The sequence below is a fragment of the Coturnix japonica genome, chromosome 5 (assembly GCF_001577835.2).
Source record: "Coturnix japonica isolate 7356 chromosome 5, Coturnix japonica 2.1, whole genome shotgun sequence".
NCBI classification, from domain to species: Eukaryota; Metazoa; Chordata; class Aves; order Galliformes; family Phasianidae; genus Coturnix; species Coturnix japonica.
Window position 1 is genome coordinate 52,713,196 of NC_029520.1, and position 12,417 is coordinate 52,725,612.

The 12,417-nt window shown below is 58.0% G+C and overlaps 1 protein-coding gene across 3 annotated transcripts; it reads right to left on the reverse strand.

Annotated features, from left to right (window-relative positions):
• Positions 1-122: 122 nt before the first annotated feature.
• NID2 (nidogen 2) lies at positions 123-11,722 on the reverse strand. Of its 3 annotated transcripts, none has more exons than XM_015865958.2 (22): positions 11,511-11,722; positions 10,622-10,912; positions 8,822-9,054; positions 8,365-8,714; positions 8,066-8,215; positions 7,737-7,982; positions 7,351-7,551; positions 6,756-6,980; positions 6,528-6,671; positions 6,119-6,247; positions 5,887-6,030; positions 5,691-5,810; positions 5,397-5,612; positions 4,342-4,578; positions 4,005-4,229; positions 3,744-3,913; positions 3,087-3,216; positions 2,778-2,949; positions 2,040-2,197; positions 1,663-1,786; positions 940-1,052; positions 123-859 (listed from the first exon to the last, which is right to left on the reverse strand). In XM_015865958.2, the coding sequence occupies exons 1-22, from the start codon at positions 11,703-11,705 to the stop codon at positions 849-851; spliced, it is 3,984 nt and encodes a 1,327-aa protein (XP_015721444.1). In that variant the 5' UTR covers positions 11,706-11,722; the 3' UTR covers positions 123-848. The 3 variants fall into 3 exon arrangements, with proteins under 3 accessions (XP_015721444.1, XP_015721443.1, XP_015721445.1); XM_015865957.2 differs by having other exon boundaries at positions 5,397-5,615; positions 11,511-11,721; XM_015865959.2 differs by lacking the exon at positions 4,342-4,578 and having other exon boundaries at positions 5,397-5,615; positions 11,511-11,721.
• Positions 11,723-12,417: the final 695 nt, after the last annotated feature.

Sequence of the window (12,417 nt, forward strand, 5' to 3'; positions counted from 1 at the left end):
GAGTGTTTCATAAAGGCTCTTTTGCTGAGGTCCTGCCATACAAACCAGCTTGTTCCTGCCTTGCTCGTTGCTTCCCTGTAGCCTGCCCTATGGCTGAAACATTTAAAAACTAAATCCAAAAGTAAACATAACCATTTTATTCAATTAATGAAATAACCTAGAAAAAGTGAAGCATAGCAACTTAAAGTGTATTTCTGGACGTGTATTGGTCTATGGTGGGTAGGTCTGCAAAGGCACTTGGCGGACCAACAAGCATGAACAGATCAATTCTTCTAGCATATTCTTCTAATATAAATACTAAAAGACATGCATCGAGGCAGTGTTGAAAATACAGAACTGGCTTCTGGAAAAGCTTCAGCACCTTTGCTGTGTCACAAACCTGTTCTGAAGGAAACAGATATGGAAACTTTGGAAGATACACAGTTGTCTTCAGGGCTGTGGGTTACTTAAATCCAGCAAGATACTGCATCCCAAACTTCCCATTTGTGCTTATTTTGGGGTAAAAGGACCTGCTGGTCAGATTGTCGTGCCATTAAAAACCAATCCCTTCTTCTTCCAATAAAATCAAGCATTTGAATCAGAAAACTACACTTGAAATTTGCTTGCGTAAGCAAGAATTAAGAGGAATGGCTTTAAGATTCACAGGACCATTTCTTCTAGTATCATTACTTCTCACTTTAAAAAAAAAATAATACAGTAGTAAAGACCTGAGGTATAACTTCAAAACCACATAATCTTTTGCAGGACGGAAGGTTGCTTCATTGGCCTTGGTGAAGGGCTTCCCCCTTCCTTGTATGCAGCGGTAGTTTTCTGGGTCTGAGGTCCTTTTAGGTGTGAAGTTGTCATTGCTATTTCCTTGCTGCGGAGAGAAATTGATCTCTTTAGCTTGTCTGCCATCTAACAGGCAAGAGAAAGGGGTTGGGCTTTCTTGAGTTTTACCTCCAGGGCAGTAGGGATAAACTGCTGTGATTCCATAGAGATGTGATCGATGCTCCGGAAGATACTCGTCCGTGAAGGAGCCGGTTTCTTTATTGACAGCAATCACACCATCACTGTGGATAGAGGAAAAAGAGCTGTGTGTGGACCCCACTGCGTGCAGTTAAGGACAGAGGCAGCTACAAAGAGAGGGCTGAACACCTACAGAACAAATCAAAAGACATGTGCTCCACCACTTGTGTGTGCAGCTCGCTCAGCACGCGGGTGACGCAGAATCACAGAGCCAGCCTTCCAAGGAGAGATTATCTCCCCGAGAGCCTCATCCAAGTGCGGCCAGCACTGGAGTGTTTGTTATAATCTGCTGAGATGTGACTGAAGTTTGAGAGCTTCCAGCTGGAGTGGGAATAGAGGCGAGGTCCTGATGACCCCGATGCCATTGGTGGTGGGGAGAGGGAACAACTGAGGACAGCATCTTTTCTTTCACTTCATCTGGATTCAAAACCCCGGGCCAAGTTCTAGTTAGAAGAAACAGCCGCCCTATTTCTTTCCCTCCCAGGAAGATGGAGTTGTTTCTAAACAACTGTTTGTTCTAAGCAGAAAGGAAGCTTTACAAGCGGCTGCTGCCCAGCGTAGCATTGCAGAGGACTAAGGCCAGGATTCTGATGAGGTTTCAGGCTCAGGGCAGCACTTGTTTTCCCCCTTCTGCAGTGGGTTTTCTCCCCTTACCGTCTCCAGTCGGTGTGGTAGAAGTGACTGGCGTAACTAATGATGCTGAAGGGGTAGTTGAGGTTGTTGTGTATGATGCGTCTGCCTGCTCCATCAGGGAATGTGCACTCCAGCTTCTTCGTTCCTTGTCAAAAGCAAGAAGGTTACCAGGCCATGCAAGCAAATAAACACACACTCGCTGTATCCATTAATTTTGCAGCAGCTTCTCAGCTCAAGGATGCAGAAGCTGCAAATCTCCCCCCCAACCCAGTCACACTTAAAGTCTTTTGGACCAGCACAGTGGAAGGGGATGGAGTGGAGTGCAGGTACCAACGGGTAAAGGCTGAGCTGGTTTCCCCACTTAGTGGAGTCATCTGGTCCATCCTCAGTGCACTTACCTGCATCTGCCCAGCACAGCAGCTTGGAGAATGGGTCGAAGGTGAGGCCGTTGGGCAGCCCGATGTCCTTGTTCACCAACACCCTCCTGTTGGCTCCACTGACGGTGGAGGTTTCGATTTTCGGTGCTTCTCGATTCCAATCCGTCCAGTAAAGGTTGCTTGGGAGATAATTATATAGTGAGCAAACAGGACACGCAACAGTAAGGACAGGAAGGAGAACACTGGCTTTCTCTACAGCGCTGGTTCTTATCAGGAGGGAGGTCTGGTTTTTCCCTTCTGCTGCCTGGAATAGATCTTTATTTGAGCTGAAAAATCACTAAAAGAAAACCAGAATGATGTCAAACTTGTTTACGACCCAAACTGTAGCTTCTAGACGAGGGTGAGCCTTAGGAGTAGCACGTTCTGTATTGCAACAGCACCCTAGGGGCACGGCTTGTGTTTTCAAACACTCTGTTTCAAAGCTTTTAAAACTAATCCCGACACTGAAACAGCAGGTTTAGCCAAACCCTGAATTATTAAATGAAAGGAGAGAGAGGGGGAACGGAGCCAGTCCTTCCTGCAGGGTGTGCACTGGGGGAGAGCTGCTCCCACGGTCAGCATGGGGTCTTGATACTGGAAGGGGTAATAAGCTGCCCCAGTTGTAACCTCAAGCATTTCCCCTAAACATGACTCCTATTGCAACTTCAGCAAATGCCATCCTAAAAGAGCCTTGCAGAACCTGCAGACATAGGGTCTCACCCTCGGACGGGGTCCACTGTGATGGCCCGAGGGTTGACGAGGTCGGTGTCGAAGAGCACCCTTCGCTCTGAGCCGTCCAGCTGCGCTCGCTCGATCTTATCCAGGCCGCTGTCAGTCCAGAACATGGCTCTGCGGAGGTGATCCACTGCCAGCCCCTCGGGGCTGATGAGCCCTGTGGGAGGGGAGAGGTGGTCGGCGATGGGGACATGTGGATCCTGGTCCACTGCCGTCCCCAAAGCCAGAGTCCCAGTGGGGACAATCGGGGACGGACCCAGCAGGGGTGTCCTGGGGCAGGCAGTGTGCACACACCTGAGTTGATAATGGTCTCTGGCTCAGCGCCCGGCTCCAGGCTTACTCGGCTGATGGTTCGCCCAGCCACATCAGTCCAATAGATTGCCTTCTCCCGGCAGTCGTAATCAATCCCTACCACGATGGAGCCCTGGGTTGCAAGAGACACAGTGAGATCCTGCCTGGACCATCACTGAGTGGTCCTCAGTGGGTACCCTCATCCCACAGCCAGCATTTGGAGCATGCTGCAAGGTGCAGCAATGGGGACTGATGCTCGGATCCCTTTTCCCTAGCAAAATCCTTCTTTGGGCTCCCGCTGTGATCCTCCCACTGACCCCTGCAGCAGGGCTCCAAGGCAGCCTCTGCAGACACACACCCACATCCAGCTGGGACTGAAACCCTTGGACTCAAGGAGGGATTTCTGCAACAGCCAGGGCAGCCCAAGGATCACCAACAGCACAGGGGAGGGGATTTTGGCAAGCTGAGTATCGCTTCCCAGCGTGCAGGGGAGTTTCTCTCCATCAGGCTGGCCAGGCTGGAACAGACGCATTCCCAGAGGAGTCAGAGGAAGGAAAAAAGCGAATTCTTGGAGAGTTCTGCTACTTGGCCACCAACCTACACTGTGACCTCCAGCAGCCCCAAATCCCCTTTCCAACCCCATTCCCAGTGATACTTTACATGCAGGGAGAGCAGGGTCTTGGCCGCCTCCTTCTGCAGCCGCGTGCCGTTGAGTGGCAGGTATCCGATCTGCTGGCCCTGGGCATACAGCAGGAAGGTCCCTGCGGCCGGTGGGGACACGTCGGGACGTGGCGAGGGCTGGATGCTGGGCGGTGCGATGCTGGGGAGACCTGGGCACAGCATGGAGGGGACAAGGGGAGAGATGGCCCCGAGTGCACCAGGGCAGATGGCACTAGGGGCGCGGGGTCCCAGAGCTCTTACATGGTGGGGGGCTGCTGCCGGGCTCTGAGCGCGTGCCTTGGATCTCCCTGCCGCTCTCATCCACACACCAGCAGTACCCGCTGTCCCCATGGCACTGCAGTGGGGTGAAGTGTCCCTGTGCATCACACTGTGGCACATACTGGTCGCCGCGGGGGCTGCCGCCGTAGTGCTCCAGCAGGCTCTGCCGCCAGCGCTCACACATGGTTGGGGGACGCTCCGACGGCTCTGACACAGGAATAGTGACTGTCACCCACCTGCATGCAGAGGCTTCGCTGGAGCTGCTGCTCCTTAACGGGTGCTCCCGTGACGAGGCTGGGATGCTGTGGGGAGGACCCACCTGGGTTCCCGCAGCGTGGCGGTGTGCTGCCCGGCGCTGTCCTGGTGCCGGCGATCTCCTGCCCCGAGGAGTCCACACACCAGCAGTGCCCGGTGCTGCCGTGGCACTGCAGGGGCCGATAGTTGCCCTGCTCGTCGCACTGTGGTACATGGCCATTGCCCACGGGTGAGGGGCCCGGTGGCACTGCCCGTGGGTACAGCCGCTCGTGCTCACATGGTGTCAGCTGCTGGGAGGAACCTGCTGGCAGAGAAACACCTCCAGCACACAGGAGGGCAGCTTGGAGCCGGGCACCTTGTGCTGCTATAACCCCATGGGCCAGGGGGCCCTAATGACTCAGGAGATGCCCAGCCATTTGGCAGCACCTGCAAAGGGTCCCCTCCATTTGCCCTGTCCCACTCTGCTGGTGGTCAAGGCCATGACAGCAGCAGGGGCTCAGCCCCCACTCAGCCCCCTCTGTCCCACAGCAGAACCGTGCAGCCTGACAGGCTTTGCCCCAGCATCTACATGCCTGCCAGTCCCATAGGGATGCCAATGAAATGCTGAAGTTCCCAATTCTCATTTCCTCTACTGATCCCAGAGAGATGCCAACAAAACAACAAAGGATCATCTTTCATCAATCGCATAGAGATGCTAGGGAAATGCCCAGGGACCCAGCTCTCATTGCCTCCACCAGTTCCATAGAGATGCCAAGAAGATGCTGAAGGATCCAATCCCCATTTCCTCTACTGATCCCTTGGAGATGCCAACAGAATACCAAAGGACTCAACCCCATCCCCTCCATCAATCCAATAGAGATGCCAACAAAGCGTCATAAGATGCAACCTGCATCCCCTCTGCTGATCCCATAGAGATGCCAGTGAAATGCCAAAGGACATATCCCTCCATCCTCTTTGTTGGTGCCAACAGAATGACAAAGGACCTGATCCCCACACCCTCTGTTGATCCCATAGAAATACCAAAGGACCCAATCCCCACCCCCTCAGCTGATCCTATAGAGATGCTGAAGGACCTGACCCCTTATCCGCACATGCTGAGCTCAGCAATGCAGCACCCACCTGGGTTCCCGCAGCGTGGTGGCGTGCTGCCCGCTGCTGTCCTGGTGCCAGCGATCTCCTGCCCCGAGGAGTCCACACACCAGCAGTGCCCACTGCCACTGTGGCACTGCAGGGGCCGGTAGCTGCCCTGCTCATCACACTGCGGCACGTGTCCTGGTGTCCGTGGGTACAGCTGCTCGTGCTCACACGGCGTCAATCGCTGCGTGCTGCTTTGTGCTGCTGGCAAATCCAAAGCAGCAGCAGTGAGGATAGGGACTCCACACTGAGGTATGGGGATGTGCACTGCAGCCTTACCATGCGTGCACTGAAAGCCATCGCCTTCGTAGCCGGGCTGGCACTGGCATGAGAACGAGCCTGGTGTGTTGTAGCAGACGGCAGCAGGGTGACACAGGTTTAGGGTGCACTCATCCACATCTGTGCAAGGCAGGACACAGTCAGATGGGGCAGCACAAACAGCATCTCCCCTCCACACCGGCCATCCTGCCCGTACCAGAGCAGACGCGGCCGTCGCCGGCGTACCCAGGCAGGCACTCGCAGGCAGGCTGACCCCCAGCGCGGGGCAGGCAGCGCGCCCGGTCCCTCGGAGCACAGGGGTGCCTCCCAGCCTCACAGGGGTCAGCTGCAGGGGTCAGCACTGTGGGGACACAAAGATGGATGGGGAGAGCCCCGTGGGGTGCTGGGGTGGGTGTTGTGGTGCCCCACATGGTGAGGCTGGCACTTACACACACAGCCGTGCCCATCTGCAGCCGGCTGGTAGCCGCTGTGGCACTCGCACCGGTAGCTGCCCGGCACGTTCAGGCAGACAGAGAAGGGGCCGCACTGGCTGAGGCCTTCCTCACACTCATCCACATCTGCAGGAAGGAGAGACACCGTGCACCTGGAGGTGGTGGGGCACCCAATACAGCCCCCAGTTTTGGGGTCTGGGTGCTTTGGCCATCCTGCCCCAAATTGCTCATCCCATGGCTGCCCCTTCCTCCCAGCTTTCTTGGTCACCTCCAGCCCTCCGCTACCTCTAGGACTCCCCAGACCTGCTGCCTCAGTTTCCCTTGTGACTCACCAGCAGCTCTTCTGACCAGCACCCCAAAAGAAGGGGATGTATCGAGCCCCATACACACACGCAGCCCCCCTCACCTTGGCAGCCCCGTCCGTCCCCACGGTACCCGGCTGCACACTCGCATGTGTACCCCAGCCCCGTGCCAGGCTGGCAGCGCGCCGTCTCCTCGCACGCATGTGTGCCATCATGGCACGGGTTCACCAGAGGCACCTCAGCATCACCTGAGCAGCAAAAAGGGTCATGAGCACCAAAACAATGCTGAGATAAAATTAACTCCATCCAAAACAGGTATCTCCCATGCTCACCATGGGATGAACTGATGCGACTGGTGAGGGCGTAGCGCAGGACCTGCTCAGTGCCATCGTAGAGGGCAAAGGCGCGTGCCACGCTCAGCTGCTGGATGCTGGGCAGGCGGCTGCGGGCGTGTGGGCAGCCCGTCACTGTGATGTTCTGATGCAGGCGGTAGGACAAGGTCTGGTTGGTGGAACCCGAGGTGAGGACGTAGTTGTGGTGAGCAGAGGATGTCACGGCTGCAAAGGGAACGACAGAAAATGGGCTTCAGGACTGGAGGATGTCTTAGATGTTGGAAACTGTGATGGGGATGGGGTGTTTTGAACCACAGAATCACATGGAGTCAGGAAATGGGTTGGGTTAGTTGGGTAGGGTTGAGTTGGATTGAGTAAGGCTGGGTGGGGATGAGTAGGGTTGGGTTGGATTGGGTAGGGTTGGATGGGGTAGGGCTGGGTTGGGTTGGATTGGAAGGGATCTTAGAGCCACTTCCAACACTCTGGGGCACCCACAACTTTGTGGGGGCTGCTCCAAATGGGGAACATATAGACAGCATAAGAGAAATCAAAGACAGGGCCAAAAATAATGGGATACATGGAGCACGGCTCATACCTGAGCTGGAGTAGTGGTAGAGCTCCTTGTAGGGAGCAATGTGGACACTGCTGTTCTCTGGGACAAAAGGCACCTGGCCCTCAATGTGGGTCCTCAAGCTTAAGTAATTGTCTGCCCCCAGCCCTTCGGCTGTCTGAGTGATGCGCACTTGCTCTTCCCCAGGGTAGAAAGTCACCTCCAGGTACTGGGTGAACTCGGCACCTAGGCAGGAAAGGGGAATGAATAGGATTTGGCTGTAATGCTTCAGGGAGCACAACCCCAAACCTCTCTGCTACACCCAGCAGTCTGTGACACACAGTGAGCTGAACCCAAGAGCTGTATCCATCAGAGCAATGGGGAAAAGCTCAACCCCTACACCACAGCCCCCATACCCCATCTCTGCTTACCAGTAATGCTGAAGCCATTCTCAGAGCCGGGCTCCTCAAGGGCAAAGAGCCACCCAAAGAGCCCCCCGAGGGGCAGCAGGGGCAGCAGGGCACGGGCAGCGGGCATGGGCACCCCGCTGATGGCTGTGTAGGCTCTGCCATCACTGCCCACGATGTAGGCGTGCAGGTCGACGTCCTGGAAGCGGACGGGCGTCTGACCCACCACCAGGCTGCCACTCACCTTCCCATTCAGTCGGTGCACGGCCCCTGGGTGGAGACACAGAACAGCCCTGGTATCGGCCACACATCCCCGTGCCCCACGCCCCTTCCATGCTGCCCACCCCACGTACCTTCAGGCAGGCACTGCCGCCCATTGCCGTAGTAGGCGGCCCGGCAGTGGCAGCAGAGCCCGGTGGCATAGTCGGTGCAGAAGGCGTGTGGGGAGCAGCGCCCGTGGTGCTGGGCACACGTCTCCCTGCTGCCCGCGCTGTAGGTGAACACTGGGGAGAAACAGAGTGGGTTGGGGCTCACTGCCTGCAGGCACCAGGCCACAGCTCCTGGGCACCCAGTCTGGGCTCAGGGAGCTCGTGAGGTGCCAGCAGTGCCAACATGGGGAGAGGTGAGCTTACAACAAAGAGGCCATTCTCACCATTTGTGTTAAAGTGCACGTCCTCCTCCACACCTACTCCATGCTGCCCGGAGCTGTAGGACACGGGGTGGCCTTGTGGAGCGTCCCCAATGGAGCGCAGCCTGGGGCTCCATTCCTGCCCCAGTGGGGAAGCAGGCAGCCCCGAGGGGACGATGCTGAGCAGCGCAGGGTGCGGATGTGGTGATGTTGTCCTCGAGACAGGTTGGGCCAAAAGCTCAGTGTGCACCAAGGTGTCACCAGCGTCATGGGGAGCGGGACTCAGCGCTGCACCGGGGCCATCCCCCGGTTCCACATCCTCCAGGGTGCTCACGTGAAAAACCCACACTCCAGGCACCCCCACGTTGCTCTCCCTGCACAGACACACGCATCGCAACTGTAGGGGATGTGGGCACTCCAAAGGTCCCCAAGCCCTTATTCCAAGGAATGGGGCTGCTCCCTGTCCCCCAACCCCACTCACTGCTCGAGCCGCTGCAGTTCCTGCTGGCTGCTGGCCACGCTGTATGAGTGCCCCTCTCGCTTCCCATCGTCGCCGTCCCCACGGCTGAAGCCCACCCTGGCTGGCAGCTCCAGCTGCACGTTGTAGGACTCCTTGGGCCGCGTGCCCAGGAACTGGAGGCCACCCTCAGGGTAGAGGAAGATGGCATAGGTGTCCTCCTCATTGTAGGCTAGAATGGCTTGGAATGTGTTGAGCTGCCAGGAGGATGGAGAGATCATACAATCATAGCATCATTAAGGCTGGAAGAGACCACCAAGAACATTGAGTCCGACCATCAACCCATCCTCACCATGCCCACTAACCATGTCCCCAGTGTCAACCCCATAGCAGAGCATCCTGAATGCCCTGCACCCTCCAAAAGAGGAGTTGGGGATGTGATAACACTCCAAACATGCATGCAAACAGGAGAACTGCTCTTCCAAAAAGCCCTTTGTTGCCTTGTAGACACGTTCCAGGAGAGACCCCTTGGAGCTGCCATGCAGCGGGGTGACAGCCCATTGGCTGCACCCCAGGCACCTGCATGTCCCCTTCCTCCCATCCCCATCTCTCCATCCTGCCCAACCCCACCTCCCACCAGCACCACAGGAAAACCCACAGCTGCACTCCTATGGGAGAACAAATATCACTCGGTTTCCTCTGGAAAAAACACACACGTGCTCCTGCCTTCCCTATGGTTGTGCTATAGGCTTGGGGCCGTGCCAGCCTTGAATAAGGCAGAGGGGCCACGGGGGCGAACACAACCCCAACTAGCCAGTGGAGAATCCAGGACTGCAGTGCAGGGCACACGCACAGCAGCAGGGGCACAAAGAGCCCCGTTGTCAGCTCACACTCGGGCATTCAGACCCCGCAGAGGCAGCCAAAAGGCTGAGGGTGAGACCCCCCCCGGGGCGGATTCCTTCCCCACGCATTATGGGGGGGTGACGCATCGGCCCTGGGGACAGCCATGAGCTGGCACTGAACGACACAGAGAGAGAAGAAGCAAATCCTTGATGCCAGCTCAGCCCTCAGCACCAGGGTGAGCTGGAGGGTGGCACAGAACGGGGAGAAAAAAGCGGGTTTTGGGGCCATCCCCAGCTGTTTTTGCTAAGGGTGCAGGTTATGCACCAAGTGGATTTTGGTGCTCCTAAAGCAAAGTTTCCATCAAGCCACTCCACTCCCTGATCCAACTGCTTGGAAAGGAAGAAAACAATTAGGCAAAGAAAATGCGGCTGCGCTGCTGCTGTCCGCAGGGTCGCTGCGAGGCCTCCGATGGCATTTCTTCAGCTGCTTTCCCAAGTTTTAAATAAGAGGAAAAAATGTGCTCTGCTTCCTTCCAAACCCCGCTGGCTTCCTCGCCTGCGTGCAGCTCTCCCTGTTCCGCTGCTGAAGGGCCCCAATGTGGGGATGGGCTGCTGGTGGCACAGCGTCACCGTCACCGTGTGGGTCGTTGGCTCCCACCCCACATTTCTGGAGGGAGCTCCAGCATAGAAAGGCAGCGCTGTGGATCTGCCTACGCAGGAGCCTTATCAGCAGCGGGGTGAGGAATGCAACACCGCTCCCCAAAGCATCGCCGCGCCAACAGACAAACCCAAGGGCTACAAGCAAGCGAAGAGGACGAGCTCTGCCTCCCAACCCATCCCAGCCGACCACTGAAGGCCCCTTCAACTCAGTGCTGTGATTTCCACAGTTCTATGACCCCACAACCCTACAGCGCTACCATTCTGTGCCTGCGTGGTTCTATGGCTCCGTGAGCCGGACCCAACACTGAGCATCCAACCACACCTTTGCAGGGGGTTCCCCGTGGGCTCCCACGTCCTCCCAGGTGGCAATGAAGGCACTGCTGGGCACGAAGGTGCCGGTGGTGTAGGGAAAGGCAGCGTGAACGTATCCCGCTGCCCACTCCAGCACGGTTGGAGTGTGGTCCTGCCTGTAGTAGATGTCCCCTCTGCCCCCGGAGGTGTCGAGGTCGGCCAGGAAGGGAGCGATGACGGGGAAATCTGTCGGGAAGTCGTCGTCCACATATTGGGTTTCACCTGGGAAATCTTGGCTGGAGATGACCCCGTTGGTGCCCACCTGTGAGGAGAGCAGCACAGGGGGTTGGGGAGCTGGGGAGGGGACACTGCCCTCCTGCTGTCACCTCTGTCCCATGTGTCAGCCTGAGCAGCACGGTGCTGACAGCCCCGAGGCCGCGTGGCCCCAAACAAAGACCTCTCAGGCTGCTCCAAGGCCAGAGGCAGCTGCTGGCAGGGAACAGCTGCAGGGGAAAGGGGAAAAGGGCTCCTTGTTCCCTACAGGAGGAGGGTCGGGTAGGATGCAGGGAGGGGAAAGGCCTGGACGATGGATGGAGATGAGACGCACGGGGTGGGCAGGGGATGGAAAGAATGAGAGGAGTGTAGGAATGTGTGGGTGCAGAAAGGACACGTGTAGAGGTGCTGGGGAGAAGAGGGAATGGGGAACGTGGGTGTTAAGGGCTGGGGAGAAAGGGGGCGGTGGTCGGATGGAGGGAGGGACAGAAAGAGAGGGAAGGAGAGAGATGGAAAGAGGGGGACAGAAGGATGGAGAAACTGACAGAAGGGTGGAGGAATGGAGGGAGACACGGAGGGACGGAGCGACTGATGGAAGGAAGAGAGATGAAGGGACAGAGAGGAAGGGAGGGAGGGCGCGCACTCACGAAGAGGCGGCGGGCAACGCGGCCGTAGAGGCGCATCGGGGGCCGCAGGAGCACTCCGGGGGAGCTCTCGTCGTCTCCGTGCCGCAGCCGACCGTCGCCGTGAGCCGCCCCGTAGGGCAGCAGCTCCGATCGGGGCAGCGCCGCGACGGCCGCCGCCACCGCGGCCACCGCCAGCAGCGCCCGCACCGCCCGCATCCCGCGCAGCGCAACGGAGCCGAGCGGACCCGACGGGACGGACCGGAGCCGGCGGGGCGGGACGGGACGGGGCGGGGCGGGCTCAAAGCGCGGCCGCGCTTCCATTGGGTCCTCGGAGCCCGGGGCCAACCAATGGGGGCTTACCCCAAAATCCGGCCCGGGGTTGTGCACCCCCCACCCCCCCGTCCAGGCTTCCCTTCTCCCCTTCCCGCATCCCCATCCCCCCCCTCCGGGCCGGGTACCGCCAGGCCGCCCCCGGAGCCGGGACTGCCGCCAGTTGGGGCCGGGGGGCCCCGGCCTCTCTCTTCCCTCCGCTCCCCGCAGCCGGGCAGAAACATGACTCCGTGTCCCCAGGAGAGCGGCGGGGAGGGGGGGGAAGGAAAAGCTGGAAGTGCACAAACAAATGTCGCGCATCGCCCTGGAGCGCTTCCCTGGCCAGAGGCCAACGCGGCGCCGCATCTGTCCCGAAAGGCGAGAGGGGACGGCACGGAACGGGGGGACAGATAACGGGGAGGGGAGACACGGCGGCACATCCCCTATGGGAAGTCCCCGGTGGGGGAGCAGCGGGGCTCCCTCCGCTTGTCCCACGGCAGGAGTGGGGCCGTTTCATAGTGGCCCGCCATCCCGAAGGTCGTAGTGAGAACCGACGTCCCGCATCCAGCTCGCACCCATTGGGATGAGCAGATCCCAGAGCTTTGGGGTGATATCGGGC